Source organism: Pipistrellus hanaki, assembly GCF_964339955.1.
Source record: "Pipistrellus hanaki genome assembly, chromosome: 7".
In the NCBI taxonomy this organism is placed as follows: domain Eukaryota; kingdom Metazoa; phylum Chordata; class Mammalia; order Chiroptera; family Vespertilionidae; genus Pipistrellus; species Pipistrellus hanaki.
This window is the reverse complement of record NC_140509.1, coordinates 7246172-7264834: the sequence shown is the minus strand read 5'-3', so window position 1 is coordinate 7264834 and position 18663 is coordinate 7246172. Positions and strand designations below refer to the sequence as shown.

The window sequence follows — 18663 nt, the reverse complement described above, 5'->3', positions numbered from 1 at the left end:
AGTGGAATTGCTGAGTCATAAACATATGTAGGCACATGTTTAGTTTTATAAAAAATTGCTAGACCTTTTTCCAAAATATTACCAACAGTGTATGAGAATTCTAGTTGCTTTACATTTTTGCTAACATTTGTGTTGTCAGTCTTTTATCTTACACCTGCTCTCGTGGATGTTTAGTGGTATCTTACTGTTGTTTTAATTGCATTTCCCTGGTGATTAATTATACTGAACATTTTTCAGTGTGCTTTTGGTCATTTGTATATTTTCTTGTGAAGTGTTTATTCATATATTTTTTTAAAAAATATATTTTATTGATTTTGTACAGAGAGGAAGGGAGAGAGATAGAGAGTTAGAAACATCGATGAGAGAGAGTCATCGATCAGCTGCCTCTTGCACACCCCCTACTGGGGATATGCCCGCAACCAAGGTACATGCCCTTGACCGGAATCGAACCCGGGACCCTTCAGTCCCCAAGCCGACGCTCTATCCATTGAGCCAAATCGGTCTCGGCTATTCATATTTTTGACCACAGAGTTGCAAGGGGTTCTTTATATATCCTAGATACTGCCCCTTGGTTATATATAAGTTTTGCAAATAGTTTCTTCCAGTCTCTGACTTTCCAGTTCATTTTCTTAATGATATCTTTAGGTGAGCAGAAGTTTTCAATATTGGCATTTTTTTCTTTTGTAGTTAATACATTTTGTGACCTTTAAGAAACCTATGCCTACCCCCAAGTCTAAGGATGTCCTATGTTTTCTTCTGGAAGTTTTGTGGATTTAGTTTTTATATTTAGTGCTATGATCCCTCTTGAATTAATAAGCGTGTGATATGAAATAGGAATTGAGATGAATTTTTTCCCATATGGACATCCAGTTATTTTAGTACTATTGGTTGCAAAGATTATTTTTCTCCCCATTAGATTGCTTTGACACTTGTTGAAAATTAAAACCGTATAAGTGTGTATCTATTTCTAGGCTCTCTATTCTGTTTCATTGTTCTGTTTACCCCTATGCCAGTATCACACGGTCTTGATTACTATAACCTTGTGGTAAGTTTTGAAGTCAGTAGTGTAAGTCCTCAACTTAGTTTTTTTTTTTTTTTTTTCTTTATTTCAAGATTGCATTGGATATTTTAGTTTTTTTATATTCCCTTATAAATTTTAGAATCATTCATTTGAGAGAGAGAAAGAAACATTGACTTGTTGTTCCACTTATTTATGAATTCCTTGGTTGAATCTTGTATGTGTCTTGACCTAGGATCAAAACCGAAACCTTGGCATATCAGGATGAAGCTTTAACCAACTGAGTCACCCAGCCAGGTGACTCATAAGCCCTAGCCAGTTTGGTACTGTGGCTAGAGCGTTGGCCTGAGGACTGAAAGGTCCTGGGTTCAATTCTGGTCAGGAGCATGTACTTCTGTTGTAGGTTCCATTCCTGGCCCTGGTGGGGTGTGTTGAGGAAGCAAACAATCGATGTATGTCTCTCACTAGATGTTTCTCTTTCTCTGTCTCTCCCCCTTCCTTCCACTCTCTCTAAAATCAATGGACGAGACCGGTTTGGCTCAGTGAATAGAGCGTCGGCCTGTGGACTGAAAGGTCCCGGGTTCAATTCCGGTCAAGGGCATGTACCTTGGTTGTGGGCACATCCCCAGTAGGGAGTGTGCAAGAGGCAGCTGGTCGATGTTTCTCTTTCATCGACGTTTCTAACTCTCTATCCCTCTCAATTCCTTTCTGTATAAAATCAATAAAATATATATTAAAATAAAATAAAATAAAATAAAATCAATGGAAAAATATCCTTGGATGAGAATTAAACAAAACAAAAAAATACACACATAGATAGAAAGACTAATACAGTGAACCACCATATAGTCATCCTCAGATTCAATAATTATCAAGACTTCACTAAATTTGTTCAATTTTATTTTTTCTTGTTATTGTGTTTTATAGCAAATTTCAAACATCTACCATTTCAATCCTGTGTACTTCAGTATACATCTTGAAAAATATGGCCATTTTCTTGTATCACAATGACACTACGAATCTAACAAAGTCCGGTAATTCCATGGTATCATCTCACAGAGGATGTCAAGCCTCCTTTCAGGCTGTGCTTGTCATTTTGTTGTCTTCAAGGTTTTTGTTGACTTGGCCCCAGTAAATCATTACCAGGGATTATTCTGTATGATAGGCCTTTTCTGGATATACTAGGGGCCCAGTGCACGAATTCATGTTCCTTAAAAGGAACTGTATGCTGTGAGGCTGTGGTGGACCCAAGGGCAGGTATTGGCCCATCCTCTGCACCCCTGCCTGGCCCTTCCCACCTCGGTCCCTGGTCTCCTGTCTGCCGGCAGTCCCACTCGAGCCACCTGGTATCAGCCCCACTTGTACCCACTATGGCCAGGACCAGCAATGGATGCAAGTGGGCCATCGCTGGCAGCAGGTGCAAGAGGTGGCTGCTGGCCCTGATTGCCCCTCAGAAGCAGGAGAAACCCTGAGGGGTGATTGGAGCCAGCAGCTGCTGCTCGTACCCGCTGACAGCACCAAGCAATCAGGCCAGTATCGGGCACCAGCAGTGGGTGTGAGCGGTGGGTGGTACTGTGGTGCACAGGAGTAAAGAATTTTCAGTAACCACCAGAGGCTTGCCCCAGTGACAGCAACTGGTACCCTGCCTTGGTCTGGCACCCCCGCTCACCTGCACCATCATCCTGCCACGGCCAAGTGCCATGTTTCATGCTCTGCCGCCTGCTGTCAACCCCCGCCATGTTTTGCGCATACCCCCTGGTGGTCAGCACATGTGATAGCAATTGGTTGTTCCACCATTCGATCTATTTGCATATTAGGGTTTTATATATATACTAGAGGCCTGTTGCACAAAATTCATGTACGTGTGTGTGTGTGTGTGTGTGTCTCTGTCTGTGTCTCCCTCCTTCAGTCCAGCCTGCACGCTCTCCAGTCTGGGACTGCTGGCTCCCAACTGCTTGCCTGTTTCAGTGCCCCTAATCACTTCTGCCTACCAGCCTGATCACCCCCTAACCACTCCCCTGCCAGCCTGATCAATGCCTAACTGCCCTCCCCTGCCAGCCTGGTCTCCCAAAACTGCCCTCCTCTACAGGCCTGGTCCTTCTAAACTGCCCTCCCCTGCAGGCCTGATCATCCCTAACTGCCCTCCCTTGCAAGCCTGGTCCCTTCCAACTGTCCTCCCCTACCGGCCATTTTGTGGCAGCCATCTTGTGTCCAGGGGGTAGTCATCTTTGACCACATGGGGGCGACCGTCATGTGTGTTGGAGTGATGGTCAGTTTGCATATTACTCTTATTAGATTAGGATAGATTCTTTAATGAAAGAATCTGATTGTGTTCAAGGGATTGATTCTGACAACTTTACTCTCAGTCAGGTGTTCTGAAACCAATTTAATTACACTTGCAATAAAGCTGTGGAAAACATCTCAGCTTGAATTTAGATTTAAAATATAGTCAGACCTTGTATGCATATCCCATGGACACAGACAATAGGGTGCTGAAGGCCTGGGGCGGGGGCAGGCTGGAGGGGATCAGTGGGGGGAAAAAGGGACATATGTAATACTTTCAACAATAAAGAAGTATTTAAAAAAAAAACAGGGAAAAAAATATCCAAAGAAGGCCCTGGCTGGGGAGCTCATCATCCCAGTTTGTTAAGATTGAGGGCTCGATCCCTAGTCAGTGCACATACAAGAATCAACCAATGAATGCATAAATAAGTGGAACAACAAATTAATGTTTCCCCTTCTCTCTCTCCCCTCCTTTCTTCTCTCCCTACCTCCCTCCTTTTCTCTCTTGCTGTCTATTTTATTTTTTTGCTTCTCTATCTTATTTTCTGGTTAATCTCACCCGAGGATATTTTTCTATTGATTTTTTTTTTTTTTAAGAGAATGGAAGGGAGGGGGAGAGACGCACAGAGAGAAACATCAATATGAGACAGAGTGGTCGCCTCCTTCATGCATCCTGACTAGGGCCAGGGTCCTCTCTCTCTCGCAATAAATGTTTTAAAAATTAAAAATAAACAGTAGTCAGAAGGAGCTGTCTTTGTGACACACATTGTGTGGTTACACTTTTGACTTCTAGCCCAGTCTGGTGTGGTCATTCAGAAAACATGTAGTTTTGGAAGATATGATAATATTTGACTCTCAAGGCACAAAAAGAGCTGAACATGGTTGAGTTCTTATAGTTCTTTTTATTGATTGTTTGATTCTTATTCTTCTCTACTTCAACTATTTAGCCACTGAAATGCAATTAAGTTACAGTCCTGAAACTACCAGTAGTGCAGCCTTCTCACTCTATAGGGGTGTCGAACTCAATCAGAGAAGGGGCCAAAATCTAAAATCCAGCCTAAATTGCGGGCCGAATGGTTTACTGAACAGTCATAAACTGACAATGTCATAAACTGACAGCGGAGTGCAGTGATGACAGCGCTGTGCGGGCCACATTGCAAGGCCTGGCGGGCTGGATTTGGCCCGCGGGCCTTGTGTTTGACACATGTGCTCTAATACATGAGCACACACAGGTACATATCCCCGATGTCCTGGGAACGAGAAGCAGATTCTTACTTCTTCCCATGGGGGCAGAGGAGATCTTTTTACGTCCTGAGTGTTTAGACACAAATTCTTACTCATCATCTGATCCTGTGGACTTGTAATATGATTTCTAACAATTTATTCATTTACACTAAACATTATTATTGTAATACACATCCATTGTCTGTCCATGTTCCTCTTCTGGGTTTCTTATCTTGGTTAGTGGCATTGTCCTCCCACACAAGTACTTCTAAGACTTTTCCCTTGACCTCTATTGCCTGTTAGTCAACTTTGCAATAGCTCTGTTCTCTTCATTCTAGGTTTCCACTCCTAGTTCCAGATCCTTACTGCACAGCTGAATCCTTACAATAGCTTTTAATTGCCTGTCAGTGTTTTTCCTGCTAGTCCATTAGCTCATTACTGCTGGTTGCCATTCTAAAATAGAAATCTCATCACATCCTTTGTGCGCAAGCCTCTGTCAATTCTTAGTCGTTTGCAGACTAAGAGCCAGGCACGCAGGAGTGCTGTGTGCCTCAGCCACGCTAGACTACATGCTGTTACTTCATGTACCCTGTACTCTTCCTCTTCTTTGCCCTGCCCTCATTGCCTGTCTTCTGGAATGCTAAGCGGTGGAGGGGAGATCCCAGCCCATGTGCTTTCATTGATTATGCTGAGTAAGGAAAGGTTATAGGGAATTGGTTATAAAGAAGTTTTAATTGTTTCTTTTGGTTTTATCAAATCAGTATTAAAATAGATAATAATATTCTTGAATACAATTTCCAAATATAGTACTCCAATGATTTAGAATTCTTAAGGTTTTTCCTCCCTTTTAGTTGAATTTATTGGGGTGACATTAACAAAATTATACAGGTTTCAGGTGCACAGCTCCACAACTCATCATCTGTACACTATGTGTGTTTACCACCCAAGTCAAGTCTCTGCCCATCTCCATTTATCCTCCCCATACCCTGCTCTGCCTTCCTCCATTCCCCCTTCCCCCCAGCAGTCACCACCCTGTTGTTGTCTTCATGAGTTTTTTTCTCTCCTTTGTGAGTTTTTTTTGCTCAATCTCTCCCCCCCCCTCACCTCTCAACATCCTTTTCCACCCTCCCACCCGCCACCAATTACCTTCCTTGAATATCCAAATTCTGCATTTCACCTTTGTTGTTTATTATTCTTTGTGGCAAGGAGGAGGAAGAAGATGTGAAAATAAAGGAAGTAAATATCTGGGGGGGAGAGAGAAACACCCTGATATGAGGTTATCAAACACCAGCTGTTTGTGGTTTGTCAAGGAGGAAATACAGTTCTGACAGGAAAAGAAAAAAAAGAGAGAGAGAACTTTTCATTTCGAAATACGATTGTTGCATTAACATCTTATACAATCTGTTTCAAAATTGTGAACTAATGAGTGGGAATCTTTTCACTTGTCTTAGTAACTGTAATTTGTTACTTTAATGAGATCTTTTAAGATTTATCTGTTTTTGTCATCAAAAATAATTCTTAACGTTTGTATGGACTTTCCAGAAAACTACATTCAAATATTATTGCACATCTTTATTTTTAGGCAAAGGAAGTTAGAAAAAGTGATGGAAGAAGAAGGCCTAAAGGATGAAGAGGTAATTAAAGTCAGAATTTTTTTCTCTTGAAACTCAGCATGGCAGGTTATATCTTGTTCAGCAAATTGTTAGTCTTAGTGCACGGGGAAGGCTCCGGCTCAGCAACAGAACCTTAGGCGGCTGGTGTGCGTGGAGACGGAGGTGTTCATGCAGAGGGAGAAGTTAATTAGTAAGCAGACAGGAGAGGAACTTCTCCAGGTACAGTCATAGCAGATCAATTGGAATTAATTTAGAATTCCAAGAAAAGGAAGAGATGGAACCAAATTACAATGTTAAAAAGCAAAGTATAGCATACTTACAGAAATAACTAAAAAGACAACCCTTTCCTCTAATGCCTCAGATATGGTGGGGGGAAATACAGTTAACAACTGTGCAAGGAACTGAAATGGCAGTGGAAATGCTTTCAAAAGTAGGAATAAATTACGGAACCCAGGGAAATGGTGAAAAGTACCCCAGACTTATAGAGATAATAAAAAACTAGATCGTAAAATGAACTGCAATGTGTAAAAATCCTAGAGGGAAATTAAAAACATACACACTTTTATACAACGAAGGTTAAAGGAAATGTTGGCGATCCCTCCTTCATTAGAAAGGATAGAATAGCAGGTTCTGAGAGGTGGGTGTGAGTCCTGAGCGGAAGCACCCACTCCCTGTCCAGGGTGGTGTGGTTTGTGTCTGAAGGCCGGGGAGGGAGAAGGGAGCAGTGAGCATCCTCTGGTGCTTTGGTGGCTGAGGAGATCATGCTTAGTCTGGTGTGGTTCTGGTTTCCAGATGGGTAAAGTCACAAACATGACTTCTTTGCGGAATTTCAATTCCTCCCCTTCCAACCCTTCTCCCCCTTTATTTAAACATTAGAAACGACTCAGGCGATCAGCTCATGCTCGGAAGGAAACAGAGTTTCTTCGTTTGAAGAGAACAAGACTTGGATTGGAAGATTTTGAGTCCTTAAAAGTAATAGGCAGAGGAGCATTTGGTGAGGTAAAAACCCCTCAGCTACAGCTACTTATCCACTTAAAGCTTCTAATGTGCCATGAGCTCATAACTGTTGATAAAACTGAAATATGAGTAGGTGGGTTCAGCATGCCAGCCCCACACCCTCACGGCTCTGCCTGCCTCCTCTTCCCTTCCCCACTGTCCCAGCTCTCAGATTGTTCTCCTCTGGTGATGTTGATGTTTTAAATATTGATGTAGGAGAGTTGAAAGGTAGAAGAGAACCAATACTTATTATACTGTGGTTTTTCTCCTGTAATCATGACAGTAACTCATAGGTGACTCAGGGAGGATATATGTTGCAGTTCAAAGAGCCATTGACCCTGCAGTGTATATCCAGTGGTACCAGAAGTCAGTCCAAGTTTCCTGATCTTAAAGCTCTTGTTTTTCCCAGCATGTAACACATCACCTCTCCGGGAGTGAGCTAAACGTATATCTCCATCCTTTATTTTTTTCCTGCCAGACTGGTACAGCTCAAAAAAGATGGCCCTGAGGGACAGGATTTGTAGAAATGGGCTATATAGGGAGTGGTAGAGAGTTGAGAGGATTTGTAGCTTTGTCCAAGTTAGTCTTGCAGTTGCATCCTGCTTGGTCACAAGAGCAGTCTGGTGGGGAGGGTGTGCATGAGCCCATGCAACATCATTCCCATTAATGGAAAACATCCAGAGAGCCACAGTTTCATTATCTATAATATAATTAAAAAAAAAAAACACGTAATATGCTAATTAGACCAGACAGGCATTTTTCCTATGCATGAGCTTTTGCTATTGTTTTAAACGTTGCTGTAATCACTTACTTAGGTTTTCTGAGCTGAATGCATGACATGAGCCACGGGTTTAATGAGTCCTTAAGTTTTGAAAGTAAGGGTTCTGGGTTAGATTGCTTTGTTCTACTAGGAAGCCAAAGCAGATGTTTCTAGCACTGACTTCACTGGGTGTAAAATATCTATTTTGGAACTTCAAAAAGCATTTTATTTTGCTTTGTTCTTGCTAGTTGCTTAACTTAAAATTGTTATACTTTTTGCCCGACTGGCATGGCTCAGTGGTTGAGCGTCGACCTATGAGCCAGGAGATCATGGTTCGAGTCCCAGTCAGGGCACATGCATACCCAGGTGTGGGCTCAATCCCCAGTAGGGAGCATGCAGGAGGCAGCTAATCAATGATTCTCTCTCATCATTGATGTTTCTCTCTCATTCTCACTCTCTGAAATCAATGAAAATACATTTAAAAATATTTTTGTACTTTTTCAGTTTAGATATTGCTTCCTATAACACATGAAAGCATTAGCTTGGCATTGTGAACTTCTAACTTGGCATTCTTTTAATAACTTTTAGGTTCGGCTTGTTCAGAAGAAAGATACAGGGCATGTGTATGCAATGAAAATACTCCGTAAAGCAGATATGCTTGAAAAAGAGCAGGTAAAACACGATTGTAGTTGGGATTTTAGTTAGCTGGTGACCTTTTTGTCTCCTAAAACTGTTCTTTTTGCTTATTTGAAATGTATATTCTGATTACAGTTTTCTTTAGCTCTGTCATGTATGGATATATAGAGAGTATTACTTTTTTTAAATCAACAAAGAAGTAGTAGTTACATATATTTTAAAAGTACAAGTAATGTTTCTATGTTTATGCAATCTTTAAAAGTTGAAAGCCTATTAGAGAAGCCCCTGCTCTCTGAGTCCCTGTTGATCACAAGCTGTCTTTGTCAGGAGCCTGTTTTGAGGTTACCCTTGAATGTGGTGGCGTGTTTCCTACTGAAAGCTGAGAGAGAAACTGTATGTACACCTTGGACTGAGGCTTAGGCTGTAGAATTTGGGATTTGCCATCTCAGTGTGACTTAGTGAGCTTTATTCCGTACTGACACCAAAGTGGGGTCTTCTGAGTAGCTTATCACCTGAAAGAGCACAGTCTTCTTTCTGAATGAATTTCATAAAATAAGTAAATGGCAGAGCAGTGTAGATTCTTCATTCACGAATAAGAACACTTTCTAAAGCCTAAGCCTACTTTGCAAATAGATCTATAAGATACATAAATAGTTTATGCAAAATAAATTTTAAATATTGGTCAGTGTATTAAGAAGGAGATTGCAGACATTCTGTAAATCTAGTTTAAGTTAGCTGGTTGTTCAAGAACAGATTGTGGGGTGATGCCTGCAGATAGCCTGTAAAGACCCACTGCCACAGGAGGGCACGGAGAGCTCTGGACACAGAGCCCCGGGGCGGGGCTGGAGGCTGGCCCCCCTCAGCCCTTTCTGCCTCTTGAGAGAAGGTACAGTCAACGAGGCTTCATTTAAGTCCCAGCTCAACACTTGGAATTTATATTTTCTCTTTAATTTTCATGTCACCCAGAAGCTTTAGACTCCCAGGAATTTCGATAGAGAGTATCAAATACCCTGGCATAAGTCTTCAGACACTATAGTTTATGCTAACACCAACCTATTAAAAATGCACACACCCTATTTTACTATATTCCCTAGAAATTTGTTTGTGGTCTGGCTGGAGGCACCAAAAGAATTTCAGTTGATCCTGAAAAGGAAACTGTAAAACTCTATTGATCAGTCAATATATTTTGTATTTCACAAGTACATTTTATTTTTACCAGACATGTTTCCCATAGGTTTATCCAAGGCTCAAAACCCGTCTTTATTAAATAATTCACATTCAGTTAACATTGTAAAGAACGCACATCATATTCTCAGTTGTTAGTCCTTCATAGCATGTGCCAGTTCCCTAGCCTGGTGACAGAGATGATCTGGACACTGTAAACCATTTTCTCAAAGACTATACCTTCTTCAGAATTAATTCCTAAAGTGTTTCTACATGAAAGTAAAGAAAAGGTTGGTTATTATTGGGATTTGAGTCCATCTTGCCGTTGGACCTAGCTCCCTAAGGTTTGACCTCAGTGTGGTCAGTTAAAGTTACGAGCCCAGGCTCTCCCCGGCTAGCCATCCTGAAGGAGGAGCACCTGGTTGTGCTGGGTCGGAGTGGAAGCAGACCAGTGCAAGCCCATCACTTTTGAGTGTGGCTGACAGTGTAGGCTCAGAGCTAACTTTTTGCAGGCAGGTAGGTGCCTTATTTAGAGGAAAAGTTTTTGCTTGCTTTTACCAAACTGAGAAGAATTAAAGCTGCCCACTGAGCATTCAGGTTGTTGTTCTGTCCCACAGGAGGGACATTTTTGCTACCTGGGAAATAAATATTAAAGGATAAGAGACCAGCTTTTAGCTAGTTTCTTCATGTTTCTCTCCCAGCACCAAAGGAAATCCTCCAGTTGTGATGCCAATCTAGTGTTAGGATTGGACAAAAGACTGAGTTATATCTTTGCTTTCCTGGTGCCCAGGGTAGCATTTCATTAAATATTTAAGGAACAGGGGAAGGGGAACCTCTGGTGGGAGTTGTGCCTCTGGCTCTTCTGTCCCTTACCCTGTATTCACCTGACCCCACTCCTAGACCTTGAGGTTCTCAGCTGCTGATTCAGCCCCAGGAGAGAAGGGCGAGGTGAGCTCATAGTGACTGTAGCTTTCCCATGACAGCCAGGGGAGGTGTAGTCACCATCTGTCCTCCGAGGCGAGCGGCTCTCTGCAGGAGGGCAGCCTCGGCGGAGCCAGGGGAAGCAGAGGCAGGTGAGGGCCGCCTTGTGCTGTCTTTGTGTCTGGTAGTGACCGTGTCAGAGCACGCTGCCGTTCAGCAAGTGTTTTCTAAAAGCGCTGTCCTGTATGAAGGCTGAGTAAAGGCAGTAGCTTTCCTGGGCTTTGTCATGATTCACAGCACTGTTCCGTATCACCCTGTGTTCCATTTTTCCCACCTCATGCTGCAAGTGAGATGTAAAAATGTGTTTTCTGCTATTTAAAAATGTCTCGAACAATTTTAGTAGCAATGAAAACTCAGATAGTAAGTAAACTCAATTGCCTCAGGCCCCTGGGAGTGAGCAGGGAAGGAGGCAGGAGAGGTGTAAGACCTCAGAGAGGGTAGGATATGTGTCCACAGGGGAGAGTCCTGGCTTTGCTAACGACATTCCAGTAAAACAAACAAGCATGTAAGCATTGTACAAACAAAGCAGCACCCATGGGCTGAGTTTGCCAACAGGAGTGCGGTTTGTGAACCCTCATACATCTTAGCCTTTGAACATACTTCAACCCAAGCCCTGCTAAGACCAAAATGTCTCTTCAAGGATTGGACTGGGTTTAATAAATTTAAATCTTATTCAACACAACTTTGCATCTTGTGACACTTATATAAGAAGATAGGGTGTGGGGTTTGATAATATGCAACACTGTTTTAATTACTATTATATATTAAAATTAGATAAGGAAAATTTCATAATAAAACATTATTTTAATGAATTCCTGTTCTCCAAACCTTTGGCAATTAGTCTCCTTAGCTAGATATTTCAGTAAGAATAGAAAATGGGAAATGTCTTAAATTTGAACCTAAAACTTTTCCGAGGTATTCTCATATTTCAGTTCAATAAAAGTATTGAGCACACCCTCTGTGTATAGGAGTGAATTAAATGCTATGGTGTCGTAGTATTCTAGAATTGTTAGCCGGGGCACCATCATTGCAGATACCTTTGCACACCTGAGCCAGGACTTGTTTAGAGAGTCTCATCTTGAGACTTACCTTTGTCATAAAAGATTACATTAGTCTCCCCCTTGTCTGCAGTTTCACTTTCTGTGGTTTCAGTTACCTGTGGTCAACTGAGGTCTGAAAACATTAAATGGAAAATTCCAGAAATAGACACTTTATGCATTTTAAATTGAGCACTGTTGAGTAGTGTGATAAAATCTTGCACCATCCTGCTCCATCTGCCTGGGAGATGAATCATTCCTTTGCTCAGTGTATCTACGCTGTGCTGTTAGTCACCTAGTGGCCATCTCGGTGATCGGACTGACTGATGTGCATAGCAGGGCTTGTATAACGGCCCTAAAGCGTAAGAGTAGTGATGCTGGCAAGTCAGGTCTGCCAAAGAGAAGCCGAACAGCGCTTCCTTTAAGTGAAAAGGTGAGTACAGTACAATAGGATATTTGGTGAGAGAGACTGTATTCACACAAGTTTTATCACAGATATTGTTATAATTGTTCTCTTTTATGGTTAGTTATTGCTGTTAATCTCTTACTGTGCCTAATTTACAAATTAAGTTTTACCGTAAGTATGAAAGCATAGCATATATAAGGCTCCATGCTGTCCTGGTTTCAGGCATCCACGGGGGTCTGGGAAAGCATCCCTCTCCGGTAAGGAGGGACTACTGTATTAGAACAAAAAGATGCCAAAAAACAGTAATTTTAACTGATCAGAGGGTTAATTTTTAGCACTGTTAAAGTTGCCATTTGCATTATAGCCATTCATTTTGTCATTTTTAAAAACTTTCATCACTTAATTTTTTATTATTGAATATCTTGAAGACAAATGTTGTTAATTTTGAGTTAGTAATTTGCCTAAGTATAAATTAGATCTTTTGCATCCTCACAATTTAATACTCAAAATAGTATTTAAATTGTTTAAACAAATATACAGTCTAATAAAGCAGAGCAAGTCTTGTCATTAATCAAATGCATATACCTCCAGGTTGGCCACATTCGTGCGGAGCGTGACATTCTAGTGGAGGCAGACAGTTTGTGGGTTGTGAAAATGTTCTATAGTTTTCAGGATAAGCTAAACCTCTACCTAATCATGGAGTTCCTGCCTGGAGGTAATTACTTGACGATGAAAGGTCATTTTTCCTTTTTGTTCTGTGGTCTCTTTCTCACCTCAATTAACCCTACTTTCTAATCCGTGCTCACAAAGGTACTTTATCTTTTTTAGGCCTGTAAAGGAACTCATTAACCTGTCTTGTGCTGGGTGCCTTTCTACAATTCTTAGTGCCATAAAAGTAACCTCATTCATTCTCATGATTTCAGATGGACATTTCTTTCTTTTTCTTCTAAATATATAGGAATAAACTATGGACTCTGCCTGCTCTCCTGTCAATGGGAATCATGTATAATCAGTTACCTGACTGACAAAATTGAAACTATAACATTCTTTGCTTCAATTCTTTTGTTTCCTTTTCTATAACTTATATTAATAAGGAGTGAATTTCTCATTACTTGTATTAGTAGCCAGCATCGGTTTCTCATTTCTGAAGTTCTAAGTTTTATGTAACTCAGCATGAGTATCTCCTAAGGCAGCTCCAAACAAACCCAGAACAGGACATGCCATTTCTCCTGGAAACGCATCTGTTCCCAGAGAGCAGATGAGCTGTGAGCAGACGGGTGGGGAAAAAGAAAAGTTTTTCTTTTTTTGGTTCTACAGCAAAGCAACTATTGTGGCATAACATACTGATCTTATGACAGCCTTTAGTTAGAACCAGGGTCATCAGTAATTTTTCTTATTAGCAATTGGTGAAGATTAGAAAAGAGACTGATAGCATGAGGAGAAACTTTATTATTTAGATGCCCGTTGTTAAATAGTCACCAGCCCCTGGACATGTGCTCCTCAGGCCTTCCCTGCACCTTCTCCCTAGCCTCCCGTGTCTCCTGGACCCTGCCCTTTGCACTGGGTGGAGCTGGCCTGCAGAGCCATAGGCCATCTGGCCTGAGCTCTCTGTCTGGACAGGCTGGCCCAGGTGAGGCCATTGGCTTCTCTCCTGGGCCAGTGGAAGGCCTGCGGCTACTTAGAGCTGGCCTGAGGACGCTGTCCCTGTGCCACCAGTGTGTCCCCAGACTGAATGTGTGGCTGCCAGGAGTGAGTAGGGATTCACATTTTTCAAGTCTTGGGTCAAAAAAGAGCATTTTAATAAAAGGTTTAGCCGAAACCGGTTTGGCTCAGTGGATAGAGCGTCAGCCTGCAGACTCAAAGGTCCCAGGTTCAATTCCGGTCAAGGGCATGTACCTTGGTTGCAGGCACATCCCCAGTAGGGGGTGTGCAAGAGGCAGCTGATCGATGTTTCTCTGTCATCGATGTTTCTAACTCTCTTCCTCTAACTCTCTCTTCCTCTCTGTAAAAAAAAATCAATAAAATATATTAAAAAAATAAAAAATAAAAGGTTTGATTATTTTTGCCTGGGGGTAAAATATCCACTTTTCTTTAAGAATATAAAGTTCCCCAAAAGTTATAAATGAAATTAAATGTAAAAAGCAGCATGATGCTCTGTTAACATCAGGTTTCTTTCTCTTTTCCCTATTTTCTAACAGATGGCTTTTTATGAGATCTAAACTGAACCTATCCTGTTTCTCTAAGCTTTAGCTACTTATACACGTTTGCTTTGCTGTTGTCTAACTGTTGAGTTAGGATCAGATCTATGTTTTGCCATTTTATGTTGCTGGTATTGCAGAAAGAATTAAAATTTGACTGCAGAAAATAAGGATGTTACCTCTAATTGCTGAACTATTGATGCTGTGTTGTAAAAATTGCATAAAGTATATTAGTGTATATTTAACTACAATAAAACACTGGATGAAAAAAACCCACTTGTCTTGGGAGATGTTCAGTTGCACTTTGGGGAGGCAGCTCTCCCACGGTCTCTGGAGCATGGTCAGCTCACCTTAGCTCTGCGGACCAGCACTCTGCTTCCTGTGGAAGGAGAGAGGAGAGCTTGTTCTCAGCCTCCCCAGTGTTTACCTTGTTCGGCATTTCAGCGTGGAAATGCCATTTGGTCCCAGGTATAGAGAAGCTTGCAGATATTTGTGCAAAGTTAAAAGTGAAGTAGTTTCTATTCCCAGTTCAAAAATTTATCGTAAGCAAATTTACTTTTTTAATGTGAGAGAAATTTTCTTTCTCAAAGTAAAGTGGAAACCATAGCTCAGTTAGCTGAGGTGGAAGTGCTGTGCCCGTGGCTGTGAATTTTACCTTAGAAACTGCTTCCTATTTCTGCCCATAGTGGTAGTGTGTGTCAGGCTCTGGAACAAGGCAGAGGCCTTATGTTGGCAGATAGGGGGGCAGGCACACCTGAAAACTGGCTTACTCATGTGCTGTGTGTGTGGTGGTTTGTATCTCCTTGTTTACAGGGGACATGATGACCCTCCTGATGAAAAAAGATACTTTGACAGAGGAGGAGACTCAGTTTTATATCGCAGAGACAGTGCTAGCCATAGACTCCATTCACCAGCTTGGATTCATCCACAGAGATATCAAACCAGACAACCTTCTCCTGGACAGCAAGGTACCATGGGGGTGGGGCGGGTGGGTAGCAGCCAGATGTACTTACCAATCTGAGCAGCCTCTGCTCTAACACCTTCATTGTCCATGGCAGTCACTGTAGGGAAGCTGTGGAGCTGTGAACTACCTTATGCATTTCTCTTTTAAAATACATTTTTTATTTCAGAGAGGAAGGGGGAGAGAGAGGGAGAGAACAATGCTGAGAGAGAATCATTGATTGGCTGCTTCCTACACACCCCCTACTGGGGATCAAGCCCACAACCCAGACATGTGCCTGACTGGGAGTTGAACTATGGCCTCCTGGTTCATAGGTTGACGCTCAACCACTGAGCCACACCGTCTGGACCTCTCTTTTTTTAAAAACAAAACAAAACACAAAAAAACAAAAAACAACTGGTAAGTTTGTTGTTACCTCCTTTCTCTGAAAGGTTCATGATTCTGTAATTTTTAAAAAAAGCATATTATTTATTGATTTGAGAGAAACATGGATTTGTTGTCCCCCTTATTTATGCATTCATTGGTTGATTCTTGTATGTGCCTTGCCTGGGGATTGAACCCACAATCTTGGCATATTGGGATGATGCTTTAACCAACTGAGCTACTTGGCCAGGGCGTGATTCTGTTATTTGATTTAATGTTTGTTTGTTTGTTTGATTGTTTTTTGGTAGACACAAACTTCTTTTACTTGGGTGCAGGATAGTTGTTTTTTTTTTAAAAAAAAGGACATTTTGAAAATGATAGAGTAAAATTAATTCAGAACATTATTTTGTAATAAAGCCAAAGATCATCATCTTTCCTCAGCAGATATTTATATTGATGCATCACTTACTGAGAGCCCTCTGTTGGGCAGCCTCATCAGTTGGGGCACCCAGCCGCAAACCAGGAAGTAAGGCACAAGGGCAGCCACCACAGCACTTGGTCACAAAGTTTAGATTCCAGATCTTATGCCTCTGCTTAAAGAGGCTGCTCAGCCCCTATAATGGCCTTTTGATATTCATCCTTAGACATGCAAATGAACTTCATTGCTTGGTTCTTAAGCTCACAGCAAATCCCCAGAGAACCCCTGTGCTGGGTGGTTGCTGGGTCCTTCTTGGAAGTCTCTCCACCTCTGGGCCTCACTTCCCTGTAAAGTGAACATATTAATCAAGAGACACTCTTGAGTTCCTTCCATTCTGTTACATGTAATTGTTTCCTTTAAAAAAATAGTCAGCTGAAACCAGTTTGGCTCAGTGGATAGAGCGACGGCCTGTGGACTGAAAGGTCCTAGGTTTGATTCTGGTCAAGGGCATGTACCTTGGTTGCGGGCACATCCCCAGTAGGGGGTGTGCAAGAGGCAGCTGATCGATGATTCTCTCTCATTGATGTTTCTAACTCTCCCTCTCTCTTCCTCTCTGTAAAAAAATAAATAAAATATATTAAAAAATAAAATAAAAGGAGAAGAAAAAAAAGTCAATTTATAACTTCCTTGCTGTGCTAAAAAAAACCTGATTTTTTTTCCTTAAAAACCCTTATCTTTCTGTTTCAAGAGGGCAGGAGATTTGTCACATAATTTCTTCTGGTTAATAGCTCTTTCTTCATTATAAGAATAATGTACATACACAGTAGGAATTTGAGTAATACAGAGAGTTACAAAGAAGAAAAATACTAATAATCTCATCGTTCAAAGATAAACACTGTTTTGGTATATAGCATCAATATCTTTTCTGTTTGTGTCAATTGTTGTACAATTAGATCCTCAAAGTAAATAGCTTGATATTCTTGGTATTTAAAATGCTAATATATATGAGAATATTTTTCTGTGTCATTAAGCCCAGATATATTTTTAATAAGGCAGTGGCCCTACTTTGTTGGTCTTGGGTTCACAGGCACTGGTTCTGTACCCAGAGGCCTTAGTGCTGGCGTAGTTGTACCCTGCAGTCTAGGTTCAGGTTCAGCAAACAGTGAAGACTAACTCTTAGGGACTCCATGTGGCTGAGGAGGAATGGGGGACCCTGCTAGGGGCACATTTGCTCTCTGTAATATGCTAGCCCTGACTTGGAGAATAAATGTTCTCATAAGCAAGCTTATTTATGTGTTCAGCCATATAGTTTGTTGAAGTGAAAATGTAGCAGTTTTGAGTTTCTGCTCTATACTCAGAATAGCTACAGAATTCCCTGAAAATGTAGGCTTGCATAACATTTGCTCCAGGCACTACTCTTTAAGCCACACTCCTTTCTTAGAGGTGTCCAGGTAAAACATGTAATTATGAGAACTACTAATTAAACTCTGTTCCTTGACTTGTAGAACAAGTTATGTGCAGATCTGAAAACAAAGATATCAGGTTAATAAGCTCAAAGCTGTCTTTGTTTGGCAGTTTAACACACACACACACACACACACACACACACACACACGCACAGCCAAACCTAATGGGGTTTATTTCTACCCCCGCCAGTGATTTCAGAGAGGGAGGGAGAGGGAGAGAAAGACAGAAACATCAATGAAGAGAGAATCATTGACTGGGATCAAGTCAGCAACCCAGGCAAGTGTCCTGACGGAACTGAACGGTGACCTGATTCAAGGTGGACACCCAAACCCTGAGCCATGCCAGCCGGGCGCTAATGGGATTTCTTTAAAAACAAAACAAAATAGAACCTGACCCTCTGAGCAGGGCTGCCGTAGCCTTGTCCCCTGGGAAGTTTTACGTTAGGGCCTGAAGGAAGGTGGTATCAGTGACCACACATGTTGTCATCGGGGCTCAAACGGCCATGCTTCTAAGGGTGTGACCTTGAGCAGCACAGATCCCTGAGCATTAGGATTCCCTCCCCTGTTTTTGGTTTTACCTCCTCTACTTAACATTTAACCACTCTCAAGAACACGTACCTCTTTCTTAGGGCCAGTATGTGCCAGGCACCACGTTAGGAGCCTGGTGTGCGTTAATTCTCATTGTTCCTGCCAGGCAGATGTCATTGTCCCCCTTTCCGGATGGATCGGGGTTGACAGCGGTGAGCTGATCCTGGTCTGCGGAGAAAGAGCGTGTTGATTTCTGGTTTGGGTTCTGCCATGTTACCAGCAAGCCATTTAACAACTCTCAGTCTGAGAGTGTTGCCCTAGAGTTATGAATGAGACAGCGCCGGGGTGCTTGTAGTCCACATTGCAGTGAGAGGGAAGAATTGGGGGTGAAGTGAGCAACAGTATGAGGGGGACGTTAGGTAAGCAGTGATGTACTAAGTCATTTGAGTATTATCTGTAAACATTAAAAATGGTAATTTCTAAGACTATATATATATATATATATATATATATATGTATATATATATATGAAGTAAAATTATCTTTAGATGTTCTGGAGGGTTCAGCTATATTTAAAAGTACATATTTAGACAAAAATAAAGATAATATGC

General features: G+C 41.6%; 1 protein-coding gene across 2 annotated transcripts in view; it reads left to right on the top strand.

The window, feature by feature from the left end:
* The window catches only part of STK38 (serine/threonine kinase 38), a 38274-nt gene that overhangs the window by 6839 nt on the left and 12772 nt on the right, over nt 1-18663 (top strand). For both annotated transcript variants that reach the window (XM_084890067.1, XM_084890066.1), the window contains exons 3-7: nt 6108-6159; nt 7015-7137; nt 8483-8566; nt 12710-12833; nt 15130-15284. In XM_084890067.1, the coding sequence (XP_084746193.1) occupies nt 6108-6159; nt 7015-7137; nt 8483-8566; nt 12710-12833; nt 15130-15284 (538 nt within the window). The remainder of the gene's footprint in view (nt 1-6107; nt 6160-7014; nt 7138-8482; nt 8567-12709; nt 12834-15129; nt 15285-18663) is intronic.